Here is a 14,932-nt window from a genome sequence, read left to right on the forward strand (position 1 = left end):
CAACGACTCCCCTGGTGGTGTGTCGGGATCTCCTTCGAGATCGCAGCAAAAAAATGGAAAACACCCAAACTACTAGGCGGGCGCGGCATCCACTCGAACTGATATCCAACGGAGACAGTTTCTCACTGCTGTGAGAGACAAGAAGCGGCGCACCTCATACGGTAAGACAAGAAACCACCTGACGGGCCATGTGGATCGAAGTCACTGGCACGATTGGCCACTCTAAAACTCAGTGACCAAGACACCGAATAGCTTGCATCAAACCGTTCCTGCGGCTGTGGGCGCAGAAACAATGACAGTTCCAATTTTAAAAAGAATACAAACGTCCCTGCATTCGTATTTCACTCCCCCACATGCAGCAAGAACCACACATTTTCGCACACAGGTTGTAAGAACACTGAAGTCACAACACCTGCAGCTCCACGCCTTCTCTTCACCCGCAGCAAAACGTCCACGCCACATGTGGCTGTAGCAATTCTGTGGCGTCGCTCTCCTGCTAGAGCGATTCCCGCGTACTTCACCGTGCCTGTAACTGATACAGGGTTGACATCGACACAGCAGGTCCCAACAACCGTCCGACGGGAACAGAACCACGGCGGTCTTCGACTTCTATTTCTAATTTAGGCGTCGAGATGAGAGAGCCTTGAGACGCCGCGTCCTCGCACAAGTGATGAACAGATGAATGCTGGAGAAGTGGAACATCACAAAACACATTCATTCCGCAGAGTGGTCCTTTTGGATGTTGCTTGGAACTGGCAGAACTGATTTGGCTGGCTGCCGTACTCGTTGTTCCAAGGCCGTTCGGCAACCACGTGGCCTTCGTATCTCCTGGTGAATCTCTAAGCTCCTGCTCACGACTGCTCCCCACGGCAGGTCCAAAGGAGCCGCTCGGCTTCTGGGGGGCTCGCACACGGTGCAATCGGGTTCCCGTGTCTTTATTTCGTAAACGACCTTGCGACGGAGCGGCCACAGAGGTAGTCAGTCGCGCCCGCATAGCAGATCTGTCACCTGCTCCAGGCTGCATCTTTTTAGATTCCGGTGATCCGAGTCCTGTACCTCCAGAAGAGACCCTCGCAGCTTTTCCCCTTATTGGGGACGTTAGGCTTCGTCCTCGAGCAGCTGTTTGATCTGCCGTACCCACCTGGGAAGCGCCGCTCGTGCCTGTGCCTGCAAGTCCCAAAAACTGCTTCTGTAAAAAGGCCGTAAACGTTTCGAAGGGGCGGAAAGTCCCGCTAGTCGGAGAGACGCCCCACCGCTTAGATGCCGTGGCCGAACTTCGGCCTAATCTAGCCTTCGGCCCTGTCAGGTTACCTTCTTGAGGCGTGGCAGGAGCTCTTGGAGGGGCACGGGTGCTCTTAAGAAGCGGTGTGGATTGTGAAGCCGCATGACTTGCCCTTGGAGCAACTTTCGTTTGTGGAGAATCGCACAGCACATGTTCTGTGGAGCGCGAGTCTCCACTGTTGTGGAGAACTTCCCGGGATCCTGGCCCAGTCATGAATTGCGGCGCCTCCAGATGTCTCTGGCAGTGGGTCGCAGCCGCCGTTCGTGAATGAGGACACCTTGCTGCGTCCCACATCTGGTTCACGGAGGCGCATGAGCCGAAGGCAGCGGCACCCGATTCTCCGCAGTCCGACAGGCTGGCACTTGGCCGGGAACCCGTCCGCGGGAGAGTTCCCTCACGGCTTAGACTGGCGCCGTGTCGAAACTCCGGTGAGACGCCCTCTGAGGAGCACACCTGAAGAGGCGTGAAAGACGTGGGAGCTGTGCTGACTGTGGGGTACGCATACGCCACATAACGGAAATTTACTGTCGAGTTTGGAGCGTGGTCCCGGAGAGCCTGACAGGATGTGTTGTCTGAGTTGTTCGAGACGGGTGCTGGCACTCCGGGCAAGTAGTAATAATAAGGAAGGCCTCCTAGGTGATACGGATAGCCGCCATTTTGGACATGATGCAACGGTGGCGTTGTCGATGTTGAGGTACCGGGCGTCACGGGAGTCGTCGGTCTAGAAGAAAGTGGAGACGAGCTGACCCCCTGGCGAACATCACTCCCTTTCAGCTGCGACTGTGCGAACCCCGGGGCAGCGTGGAGTGCAGACTTGACTGTAGCCTCGTCGCTCGTAGATTGAGCATGTCTCACCCGATCTGAGCCGGTAGTTGCGCGGGCTTCAGGCTCGCTGGACGCCCCCGATACACAAGATACACTTCGCCGTTGCACACGAGAGATACTTCCGCTCCCGGCTGCCCACAAAAAACCTCCACTCTGTCCTCGCGAGCCGTGGCTGCGACCAGTCTCGTCTCCTCGACTTCCCTTCCGCACATTTCTCTGAAAGACCTTGGCAACAGATTGGCCCACATTTCCGTGGAGGCCAACTACGGAGACCGGATAGCCTCGTCCCCAGACCGCCAGTTGGTTTGCTTCGGCGGCTCGGCCAGGTGAGACTTGGCAAAAGTATACACCACTGACCGCTGCCCGTGCGCCCACGTCTCCAGGCCCGAGTGCGTCGGGAATGGAGACGGACACGGGTTTCGCTCCAGGATGAAAAGGCGACGTGCTATACGTGGCCATTCCCGAGCAGGTGAAATTGACGCGTTGAGTGTTCTCTGTTAGCAACGGAGGGAGCTTCGAGGGCGAAGACCAGACAGGAACAGCACTTCCTCTCGCTGCTTTTGAGACATGTTCGGCTAGGGGGCCGCGCAGGACAGGCAGCTCGACTGCGGACACTGAATGCTTGACCATTCGTCGCGGAAGGCGAGGATACGTTTTTTCTCCTTGTTCACTTTTCGCGTCCCCTACCGTTTTCCCCTTGCACATTGAAGGACGCTGATTCGTAGTTTCTCCAGTCTGAGTGGCGAAAAGAGGAGGTAAAGACGTCGTTCCCGCGTCCCCGCTGCGGTGACATCCGGCTCCAGAATCCTCCGACTGCGAAAAGGCTGGCTTCACCTTTCTGCTGCCTTGCCTCTCAGCCGTGCCGAGAACAGGCTGAGACTGGGATGGCACCATTTTCCGGCGCCCCACCCCTTTGGGTTTACAGTCTGGCCAACGATGTGCCTCGGTGGCACTCTTGATTGGAAGCGCGGTCGCCTCACTCGCCTGTGCGTCAGGGAAGGGAGTCGCGCCTTCACTCTTTCGGCTCCTCAGCGAAGGCTTAGTTGTCTTCAGCCATAGCTCCTGCACTTGTGGCTCCTTGTCCCCGGTGTGCTCCGCGGTTTGTCGCTCGCACAACTCCAGAGCCCCTGTCCTGTCTCGTTCTCCAGAGACGGGGCGGTTCTCTCCATCTGTCCCCACTAGTTGTGCGACTTGGAAGTCAGCGGGACGCGCTGCCGTGTGTGCCAGTGGTCTCCCTTGCTCCGGAGGCAAAATACCCGGGAAGAGAGAACGAGAGTTGGCCGAAGGCAGCACCTGGCTGTTCTTATGGAGAGCGGACGAGGCGCTCTGACCCTCCGGACGGCCGACACAGTGCAGAGGCGAGGCAGCGGGGGTCGTGCTCTGTTGACCTGGCATCATGTGGAGCGCCATTCCTGGTGACAGAGCATGATGAGCCGCGTCATGTGTGGCGTCGAGGCCTGCAAGGACTTGCGGTACTGGGAAAGTGGCATGGCTCGATGACGGTGTGGACACAGGGAGAGAAACGAGACATGCAGACGGGTGGAGCAGAGAACCGGGCGCTGGGGAAGCAGACAAAGGAGCTTTCCACGAGCGAGCAGGCACAGAAGTGGGGAGCGAACCCCGTGGACCCGCCATCATCGGGTGTAGCGACGGCACACGCACAGGGGAGGGTTGGCGAGTACAAAGTTGATGAAGAACGGTGTTGTCCAGAAGTAAACGCGCGTTCAGTTTCTGCAATTCATCCAGTCTCTGAATCATGAGCTCGTCAGTTGACGACAGACACCGACCGTCGTCCACAGAGTCACTCAGGCTCGCCGAACCTCCTGTACTTTCGCCGGTTGCTGTCCTTCGGTGCTTCTTCTGTGCCGCTGCGACGTCGCCCGTGAATATCTGTAAGTTCTGCCTTAGTGTGATGACCTCATTTTGCAACTCCCGCACTTGGTCTTCTGTCAACCGATCCCGCTCCTCGTGAGACCTCTCGGCACCCGACTGTCGCTGAGTCGCAGCTCTCTTTGATGAGGGGGACAGCGACGCGGTCGGCTCAAGTCGGAGAGAGCCCTCAGCGCTGAAACGACGATTCTCGGTTGGCACACCGACACCCGAGACGATGGAAGATTCCTCCGCCATGGTTGGGTCTTCTCGAGTTGAGGCCCCCCTGGATGTTTCTTCTCCATCCGTAGCTGAGCGGTTGTCTGCGCTGCACATCCGACATGCTTTGAGAAGCGAGATCGTGAGAGCCCTTTGGTCTTCGGCGTCCAGGTTCTGAGAATCAAGCAGACTGGCAGCCTCCTCAAGACGACCCATCAGACTCCACAATCGGTCACACAAAATATCACCTTCATTCTCTGCCCCTTCTCCGTTTCCTTCAGCACTCTCTTCTACTCTGGATTTCGACTCTGCGGCCTCGGTCTGTGTCTCTTCTGCTGTAGCGCAACAATCGTTTAACGCCTCGTTCGCGCCGCCTGCTGCCTTTTTGCTTATTCCTTGTCTCTCTTCTGTGCTCCCTGTTTTCCTCAAGGAGGACGAAGCGAAGGACTCAGCAGAGACAGTCCTTTCCCCGATTTGTTGCGGATTCGAACTCATCCTCTTGCCGGGGTCTTCTACAGCAATGTTCGCTAAATCCGTCCTTTCCCTTAGAGGAGGGGCTACCGCGTTGTGTAAAAGAGGAGTTACTGCCTTGCTACAGACTGAGCCGCCACGTGTGGGTTGAGAGCGAGGTGACTGCGGATCCAGCGGAGCTCGAGGCGTGAACACCATGCTGTCGACTGCATGGGTGAGAGCGTCTTGAGCGAGAGCCAGCGCATTTTGGAGTTGGTCTTTGTGCTGCAGGGTTGCCGAGAGATGGCGATTTAGTGCGTCCATCTCTTCCCGCAGACGACCTAGCTGCTTCTTCAAGTCCTCATTTTCTGCGTTCTTCTTCCGCATATCCTGGTAGTACTGGCGCTTCAATAATTGCTCAACCTGAAAACTCTCTTCCTGCATTGTTCTCTTCTCCTCTTCTTGTGCCTGAAGTTTCTCCGCCAGCATCTTCAGTTTCGCTGCCTCGCTGCCCACATCGCCGCAATTGGCCATTTCCGCTGAGAAGGCCGGACCGGACGCAAAACCTCCATCGCCACATTCTCCTTTCCCCGATAAACGCGGACAGAAGTCTGAATCGCTGTAGGCCTGAGAATGTGTACTTGGTCCTTCATGTGCAGGAGAAGAAGGTCCCCTTAGCAAGGCGTCCTCAACCTCTTCAAGCAGCACCGACTCCGTTCCCCGCTGTACGTCCACCGTCTTCATTCTCTGGTAGACGGCCCGGCTCAGATCCAGGCGCGTGAGAGCTTTGTTTAGAGGCATCCTTGCCGGTTCTCCCTTCTTGTTTGTAGCATATGCGACCAAAGACTGGCTAGGGACCGGCGACGCGGAATTACTACTCGGAGCCATCAAATCTGAGGAGCCCCGTTGTGGGTCACGACACAGATATCTTGTCTGCGGTACTTCCTCCTGTTCTTCAGTTCCCGCGATGGCCTCGTGGCTGATCTTGCAGTGCTCGAAAGCACGGGAACCAGCTGAATGTGACATGTCAGCTAAGTGTGCCGTGTCACCCGGATGAAAAGAAGTTCTTGCCGGTGAGCCCTCACAGCGAAAATCCCATCTATCATGCGGATCGCCAGAAGTTGGGTCAGAACTGTGGACTGGAAGGGGCGCAAGTGAAGCCGGTGATACGGCGCCACTTTCCGAATGTGGAGGGATCGGATACTGCGGAGGAAGATGAGGGTGACCGCCTCCGACTCGAACCTGACCCTCCGGAGGAACTTGCGGACAAGCTGCGTGCGTCTGAGCAGAAGGCGCAGACGGATTCGTCATTCGACCAGCGAGGGGAGCAGACTCGGCCGCAAGAAGAATCGGAGGAAGACAGGGCGACGACTGAAGACACTCGCGGGCGGTGAAACTTGGACTGATCTCGACTCCTGGTGCTTCACCCCTATTTTCTGGAGCAAAGGACACGTCCCGTCCAGTTCGCTGCGTACCATCACAATCGCAAAAGGTTGTCTCCACGACAGAAGATTGAGAGAAACCACTGGACGGAGGGGCACCACCGACGAATCCCATTCGCTGACGCTGCAGCACTTGACACTTTGCTGGATTCGAGGGGCCGAGAGACTCTGGACAAGGGAGGCGGTGTCGGTGCCGTGTAGCCGACGAGATGAATTGGTCCGCGTACAACACAGAACACGGCGCACTCACTGGAAGGTTCTGGTTAGTAAGATGCGGTCCGAGAACCGACTGACTGTGGTGCATCGTCTGATCAACTATGGCTCGATTACGGCGGCCCGACTGCTGTTGCCGGAGATGCAGCATATGTTGGAGCCTTTCCTGTTGAAGTTTTATTTCCTCATCGAGAAGAAAACCCTTCAGCGAAAATCCCGTACTCGACGGCACTGCTTTCGCGGTCAATACAGGAACAGAAGCAGAACTCATGGCTCCACTCTTCGCAGCCGAAGAAGCGGAATCTGAATGGTCGGTCGCTGCGGCCACCATCGCATACTCCTTTCCGCCAGCGACACGGTTTCCCGAGAGAAGCAATGACTTCATACCATCCACGTCCTTTGACAACCACCAACTGGAAATACCTTAGAAAGAATCGATAGGGACACGCGCAGAGTGGCAGTGACATGTAAGGACTGAAGAAGTCCCACCAACGGTCCACATGGATATGGAAATAACTTTGCTGAAATAACGAAGGGGAATACAACGACAGCAACTGGACAAGCAGCTCGTAGGGGCTTGTCCAGTTGCGAAATGAAAAAAACAGTCGCCCTTGCACACAGAAGCTTCTAGACTCGGAAGGCGACAGTAACATCTGGAAGTCGTTGCCTCATGAGTGGCTAGGAGCCGCCAATAACACAGAGCAATTGCAGCGCAATACTTCCACTACGGCTCGGGAACCCGCTGGACATCGTAGCTCACGAGCTTACGGTGGCGGCGGTGAGCGCACACCTGAGGAATATTCACGACGCTACGAGGGCAATAATCGTGTAACAGACAAGACAAGGTGGCTGTCACGAAGTCCACTCGACATTTCCAAAGCCTTGGCGTGCCACGCCAAACCACTCAACGTCCATGTACACAGTTATACGTGGAGAACTCATCTTGCACACGAAACTTGGTCAAAAAGAAGACGTATTTCGGAGCTCGTTAGACGCAGCTCACGAGTGGAAAAAGCTTAACGCACCGTGATCGGACGCCACTCGGCGCAATCCGTTTTGCCATCTGCCTCCGGGCGTTCACTGGATATCCTTGCAACACAGCAGCGACAATACGGATGTGTCATTAGTGAGACAGCGGCGGTTGACTCTGAAAAGCACACAGCCAGAAGCGCCTAGCGAAGAGTGGAAAATGTTTTGTTTTGTAACACAACTCTGTAGCAGCTGTGATTTCCTCACGGCGTCAAAATACGCGCTTTGCCGGTTCCTCAAGCAGCGGGACGGAGGGGGGGAGGGGGGCAAGGTGCGGGCAAAACTTTAGAGTTTTTTCCTTGGCGACAGGGCACTTGACGAGCGGCCACAGACGGAAAACGTGTCCGAATCAGGAGGCAAAACCGCGCGCTCAAAGGTGGGGAATGCGGCGAGAAGACGCCAACTAAAACCGTGCCCTTCCGGCGGCCACCAGCCAGATATGAGGTGTCTGCTTGACGACTGGGGCGCCGGCGCTGTTGAGTAGGTACACTGCAGCTGCTCAACCGACGAAGGTGCAAACGAAGACCTGCGTTGGATGAGTGCATGAGGAACCGGCAACTGGAGGGAGGCTTTGGAACAATATCGTTTTTTGCGCGTTTGACTACAGAGCAGAAACGCACGAGTAAGCGAACACGCTTCAAAGTAGTTCAATCTCGTGTGAAAACTTCCGGCATAGCTGCGCGGGACCGGCAGCTGTTTTTCGCCACTGGAAGCAGCAGACGTCGTGCGCAGTCGTTGTAGGTCGCGCCGGAGGCACTGGACGAACAACCGGCAGCGGACAAGAGTCTTGAGATGGAATACCCTGTATTCCTTGAAAAAACCGGCAGCGATAAAGTAGAAAAGAAGAAAGATCGATACGGGAGAAATAGGAGCAAACAACGCAGAACGACTGGGGTGACAAAGCCGAAGGGGGGTCACCGTCGGGCAATGGAAACAGAAGACGCGCGCTGTCTGACAGTCGCTGGCGGCTGCGATCTCTTCAGTTCGTTGAGAGAGAGGAGACAACGTGGGTTGCGCTGCTGAGTTTCCCATTGCAAACTATTGATGGGCGGCTGAACCCCAAACCTCCCGAGAAACAGGTGATAGTCTGATGAAGTCGCAGTGTACGATCAAGACAAGCTCGCTGTCTCCCTGGTTTTCAACCCAGTAGCCCTTTCACACGGCGCATCCCAAATATAAGGGCAACAAAAAACCTCGATTTTCCTGGAAAACATAGTGGCTGCTACAGCAGTCAGCAGCTTCCGACGGCAGAGGAGGTTATATTTTCAAGCGTAACGTGGCGTGACAGCCATTTCCGTGCCTGTCAGAATGTCTTAAGCTGGTTTAGTCCGACACAACGACCTTAACGAATGCCGGTGATGTGAATCAACACCTCTGGCACGTTCAAGAATGCTGTAGCAGCTAAGCGTCAGTGGGTTGTGTCCCACTCAACAGGAGCAACTGTGGCACAGACCGAGACGAATGAGGGAAACTACTGGGGGTTCGACGCCAGTAGAACCAGGGATTTTTTGTCTGTTACGCGCAGGACTGGTTTGCACTTCGCTTTCGTCAAAGGGGCTCGATCAAAACGCTGCGTTGTGTGTATGACTACGAACACGCCTGTTCGATTTTATTCCAGAAAGTAAGTCCCATCTTGAGGCCGAGACATTTCGGTGCTGTTCGAAAGAGAAACGTGTTGGCACCAGCCCTAGAAGCTCGACTGACTGTCGGCCTTTTCAGTGGCCTCGTCGCTCCTCATAGTCCATGCTAGCGCTGCTGCAGAATATTTGTGAAGGATAGCGACTTCCGTGTAGCTTGTCTAATTCAAGGAGTTCGCGATCGGAGCGATACATGCAGCAGCGGTTGATTTCCATTCTCATGCTTTGCATCTGGTACAATCTGCGTGTGATGCGTTGGTGACCTCAGAGGTAACCGAGTTGAGACAACTCCGTGAACATCTGTCATCACAAGTGCGGAGCAGGTAAAGCACTCCTGCTCGATGCGCTTTCGGTCCTGATGTCGCGCTCAGAGAGGAATTGTTGTGCTCGTTAGCCACGGAGGTGGATTGTTCTGGTACTATTAATTACCTTGAAGCGCATCAAAATAATGTTGAACTGCTACGACGCGGGGTCCCCACTCGCGCTTCCGGGTGCCCGCTAGGTAGTCTCCGCCACCACGAACTCATATACCGACGGACTGGACTTACGTTCCTTTTTTCTGCCGTTGAAACGTTGCGTGAAGCAGTTTGTTACATATCCATGCGGCATGAGGCTAGTCGGTTCGTGATTTCTCTAGTTGTGAGCCCCCCGCTGGAACCACTCATTCATAGGCTTTTTCGCGAGGGTCAGGCTTAGCCACTATTGTTTATGTTCCGTTTCAGAGCAAGTCCGTCTAACTATGAAGGCATGGCTCTACAGTCGCTTTGCAGTGAGTAATGTTTCACCAGTTCCTAGCCCCTAGGCACCAAGTTGCTGCATTGTGCCAGAGCTTACTGAAGAAAAGTGGCTGAAAACCGAAGGGGTGAGTCGGAGCCGTCCACGCTTCTCACCATCTCAGGACGAGTCACACTTCGTCGCGATGGGTAGACGAACAACACAACGGACGTACGCAAGTTTGTAACCGATATCAACAGCACCGGAGGCTGCGTCCCAAGGGAAGCGACCTATGTTTCATTAGGAGACCAGAGGAGGAAAAGTTTACAAGCACTGGGGTGCGTAGTATCGACCCTAAAAAACACGGCAGTAGCCCTCAACTACTTGCACAGATGTTTGGGAGATAAACCCCCTACAAAATGCGGGGAAATGTAGAAATTCGATGCTGTATGACACCCAAACATATCTCACAACCTTGATGCCACAATTTCTCGATCGTCCCCGAAAGGGTCGATCGCTTCCTCACTCGTTACACTCCCAGAGCGGAGTCTCCGTGTACTGCCACCCCCTAAGGAAAGGGTCGTCCCTGATCCGGGGGCCCCAGTAGTTTCTGAGGGGCCTCTGGAGCCGTCCGCAGCCGGAGAGAAGCCGAACGTACCTCGTCTGTGGTCGTCCGTGTGCGAACGGCTAGACGCCAGCCTGCTGCGGCAAGGATAGACACAGGTTTGAACACGCGATGGCACACCACCTTTAGGAGGCCATGTGCACGCCATTCGCAGTTTCGATGGGGCACCCACTGATGCTTCCAGACAACAGTCAGACCGGCCGCAGAAAAAATTACGGACGAAGATCCCAGTGAATTAATCCACACGAAATGTAGGACGGATTCACTATGCTTGAGAATGCAACAAGCCTCGGGCACTGACTCATGTGTCTCTCAAAAATACCAAGCATGTCAGCCGGACTTCACTGATGTCTTAAAGGCGACGCAGTTCCCCGCTTTTTTGCACTGCAGCGCGTACTTCTGTATAAACCAACACGTAACACGAGTTAAAGCAACATGGTTGCCATGATGTATGCGATCAGCAAGATACCTACGTTTTACCCAGGTCCAAGTACCATCCTATGCGTGCCACACTCTATTACCACTGCGGGGCTCGGAAACTGACAGATGAACGCTGCTGCATTACCCACAAACGGCAGAAGTCTTCGAAGCCATCGCAGAGGAAGATTTCTCGAACCCATGAGAAGCGAGAGCAAGTTTAGGACTTGCTCCTGCGCTCCATTCCCTGCACGGTTGTTTCCGGTGACAGAATTTTCCGCAACGACCCCCAGCCCCAAACCAGAGTTCTGGCGCACAACACCATTGGCGGGAACCAGGAGTTTTTTTCACTTACTGCTCTGTGGCAGTATCTCACAAAACAAGGAATTCAGGTTTCCGACAATCCTTACTGCGCTCGCGTTCGCCATCGTATGTAGCGGACATTCATTTCAACTCCCGTCAAGATGGGGGCGAAGCCAATAACGATGCCAGCCAGTAATCCGAATACAAGGCCGACTGCAGTCGCACACGCAGGGTACAGCCAAAGCATTGAATTTGTGCTTGTGCTTGCGTTCACACAAAAGAGGAAAAAGTGCCAACGCAGCCACTTCCGTACGCATGAACTGCAAAGTCATCATCTCCTCAGCACTAGGTCCGTTTGATGGGGAGAAACGGTTAAGCGCTGCCTTCTCTATGTAAGCAGCAATGCTATTCCATCCGCATTGGTAGTACACCGTCGAAGCGATTCCAAACGTATCATGATCAATAAAAGTGGTTCCGTGGGACGATAATGCAGCAACTGACAAACACAGAATCCGATGAGCAAGCAGAAGGGCACCACCGGCGTTAACTGAACACTGAAGAATTGCTATTTGCACGTCTTCTGAATCCACTGCAAGCTCGATCAGTGGCTTACGAGTTACAGCTACAGGGGTTGCGCTAGCAAGTCCAGCAATTGTGGCTCCTGCGATGGATCCACCGAAACCGCCAATCCAGGCACCTCGCGTCCCCACCAGTACAGAGGAGACAGCAAATGACATAAAGCCACCTCCAGCATACAGTGCGCTCGTCCAGCACTGGTTAACGAGTCCACCCAACAAACCTCCAGCAACTAGGCCTGAAAAAACCAAAAACATAATACGAGTTCGAGGATCATCAGAGCCGCACAGCGTACAGCTGTAGTTGCGCTTGTTTGTGGATTCGATGCTGATAGGTGGATAGTAGTCAGTGTTTGACTACCCAACTGCTGGACGGCACAGGGGAAGTATGCACCCATATGGTACACTCACCAACGCCAGATGCCAACAGTATCACCCAGCCACCGTGGCGGAAGAAGTTTTTGGAAAAAAAACCCTGACACACATGCAAGGGGTTGCAGCAAGCAAAACGCATGTGTCCCGTCGCGGACTACCCGGTTATGGCATCTTTATCACCGTCTCTCTGTGGTCTGTCATATGCCGAAACGGCACATAACACTCGATAAATCCACGCACAGTAAACAGGAGTGTTAATCCGTATATACGCAATCATTCCTTCTTTTTTGATCTCAAGGTGAGGATAGCGGCAAGCACGGAGGAACTAGTCTTCATGTGTACACCTTCGGTAGACGCTTGCAAAGATTACCACACCCTCCAGAGAGCAAGAGTGTGCGAGGTCAACCAGGCCAATCCATTTGCCACATCGACTGAACGATCTTAGCGATGTGATGACGGCCAAACATAGTGAAAACCATCCAAACAATGTAATAAACCCGAATAGAGGGGACACTCCCCAAAGCTACCAGCTGTTACCAGGTCGCATTTGGAGTGAAAAACTCTACCTTGGAAAACAACTGAGACATGAGAATTGTCGCCGCCAAAACGGAAACACCGCTAATGACCAGGACACTAACGCCTCCGATAACGACCGGTATGCACGTGCATCGGTCGAAGCACACGTTGTTAGGCTGCAGAAGAACGGGGCACAACAAAACACTTGAGCGTCTGAAGTAAAAAAAACAAGCGAATTCAAAGACCTGGTTGACGCCATTTCTGTGGCCGTTTCCGATCGAATTCAACACCCGTACCACATCGGTTCCCGGGATCGAGGAGACCGGCACAAACCAGTAGCGGTACGGTCGTGATGAATGTGTAGGAATGACTGCTGATGGAGAAGCCTCTCGACGGGGGACGCCGTGGCACGCAAACGCCTTTCGCTGGTGCTATGGTATCGTATGGTGCCGACGGGTAGCTGTGAAGAACAAAATACCAACAACTGTAAGACTTACAGACTGTAGTAGCTCTTCCGCTGCACCCAGCTGAGTGACCCCACTCCCCGCATTTTCATCCCCCTCCGATGGCATGCCGGCATCCGAGATTGAGACGTCATGTCCTTCTTTGACCTCGGTTTCTTCTGGCTGGCTTTCTGGGGCCACATGCTGAGGGCCCCCGTCACTTGGCGTTGCAATCGTTCCTTGAACTTGACTTTCGGATGAAACGGGAACTGCAGCATGCACAGACATACAGGGACAGCTGCTACATCTCCGAAAACTGTATGGGTATAGTATGTAATCCCTTCCCGGTACAGTAACATGTAAACGGAGACTCCACCATGAATTGCCTGGCCCTGGAAACCGTTTAGGCTCCCGCAACTTATCTGGAGCAGGCTCGACAACGATGACGCCACTGGCAGTTGAGACCACGGCGCCGGCGTGAGCATCTGGCGTTTCTGTGGGTGACATACCGTTCAGCGGAATAACCGGCGATATTGGAACTGTGGATGAGGCTTGCGCCACTATCCCAGGCATCGCTCCTGAAGCGGGAACGACACTAGGTGAGAGTGGCTGATTCAGACTCGGCTGAGTCACCGACGCAGACTGAGGTGTTGTGGCTGTCGCAAGAGGAAGTGCGATGCTTGGCTGGAAAGCCAGTGTCTGCTGTTGGGGCACAGATGAAGACGCAGCAGGAGCCACCACAGGTTCGGGTGAAGCTGGGGCCGGTGGCGCATTGCTAACCACGGATGTTGGCAGTGGGGCGAGTGGAGGTGGAGGCAAGACGTTCACAAATGGCAGAGCGTTCGCAATCCTAGTAGCAATAGGAGACTGCATGGCTGTCGTATTCACGTAGGAGATAACTGGCAGCTCTGGGAGATGTGGCAGGGGGAGATCAGAAAGAGGACCGGCAGGAGGGGTTGGTTGCGGTAGCCACGTCTCCAGCGGCCGTGGCGCTAAGTACGGACCACCTGTGGTTGAAGCAGGCGGTTCGGCCGCGGCCGTTGAATTTGCACCTAAGAACGATGTGAGAGTGTCTTCAGGGCTGGTTAGTTGGTCTGGTACAACTGTGTGATCCTTGCCACTCGCTGAAAACTCGCTGATCTGGCCTCGGTAAGCATCACTGGGTGGCTGGTCACGCAGGAATCCGTGGCGTGAAACTGCAGCACTCCACGGTGCATTCCTCACAAAACGTTTTGGGCTTGCGCGGCCAGACAAACCTGGATCAAGCTGAGTCAGGTGTTCCGTGGTCGTTGCAGCCAACGTTTCCGGCGCGCGGGCAGTAAGACCAGCAGTCGAACAAATTTGCCATGGGCAGGGCAGGGAAGTCATTAATGAAAGGAGAAGAGTAACCCACCACATGGTTGACCATGTGACGCAGACCAACGCACTGAACTTGTGGAGATACCAGGCTGACCCCATTTTGGAGCCTGGTGGAAAAGTGGACTGTTTACATCCGGGGAAAAATGACAATAATAGGCAGGGCTGGCCTGTTTAAATGCACCATGAGTGACTCCACATGCTTCTTCCGCATGTGTTCCGCACATTGAAATCCTCGTGCGAAAAGCCAGAGGTTCGACTACCACGACTAGAGTGCGAGAATTGCGGTGCTCAACTGAAGAGACATATGCGTAGCTAGCAAACTACACAAGCTTGCACCAGCTCGACCGCTAGCACCGTGTGACAAAAACTAGCACCTAGAAGCAGATCGGAAGAAGCAGCATGCGGCCTCTGCTATGCGGAGGAAAATTGTGAAACATCAAAGGAAGGTAGACTTCAAAGAAAAAACTCAAGATTACGGCTTGAGTGAACAATGGGTACGGTTCCAGAGAGATGGCGGCTGCCTCGACGTCTGCCCAGTACCAGACTGTTGGTTGCGTTTGTGGATACCATGCGGGAGACCACGTTCTGCTGTGTGTTACTACCTTACCCAGCCGTCTCTATTCCGCAACGGAAACTGAT

General features: G+C 54.3%; 2 protein-coding genes across 2 annotated transcripts; both read right to left on the reverse strand.

The window, feature by feature from the left end:
• Positions 1 to 517: 517 nt before the first annotated feature.
• Positions 518 to 6,202, reverse strand: NCLIV_000030 (conserved hypothetical protein; the record flags this gene model as incomplete). The annotated part of the gene is made up of 1 exon (XM_003879491.1): positions 518 to 6,202. The coding sequence occupies one exon, from the start codon at positions 6,200 to 6,202 to the stop codon at positions 518 to 520; it is 5,685 nt and encodes a 1,894-aa protein (XP_003879540.1).
• Positions 6,203 to 10,147: 3,945 nt separating this feature from the next.
• On the reverse strand, positions 10,148 to 14,392 carry NCLIV_000040 (putative transmembrane domain-containing protein; the record flags this gene model as incomplete). The annotated part of the gene is made up of 7 exons (XM_003879492.1): positions 10,148 to 10,382; positions 11,133 to 11,238; positions 11,639 to 11,839; positions 12,012 to 12,075; positions 12,542 to 12,667; positions 12,989 to 13,203; positions 13,444 to 14,392. The coding sequence occupies 7 exons, from the start codon at positions 14,390 to 14,392 to the stop codon at positions 10,148 to 10,150; spliced, it is 1,896 nt and encodes a 631-aa protein (XP_003879541.1).
• Between the last annotated feature and the right edge of the window lie 540 nt (positions 14,393 to 14,932).

Source organism: Neospora caninum, chromosome Ia (assembly GCF_000208865.1).
Source record: "Neospora caninum Liverpool complete genome, chromosome Ia".
In the NCBI taxonomy this organism is placed as follows: Eukaryota; Apicomplexa; class Conoidasida; order Eucoccidiorida; family Sarcocystidae; genus Neospora; species Neospora caninum.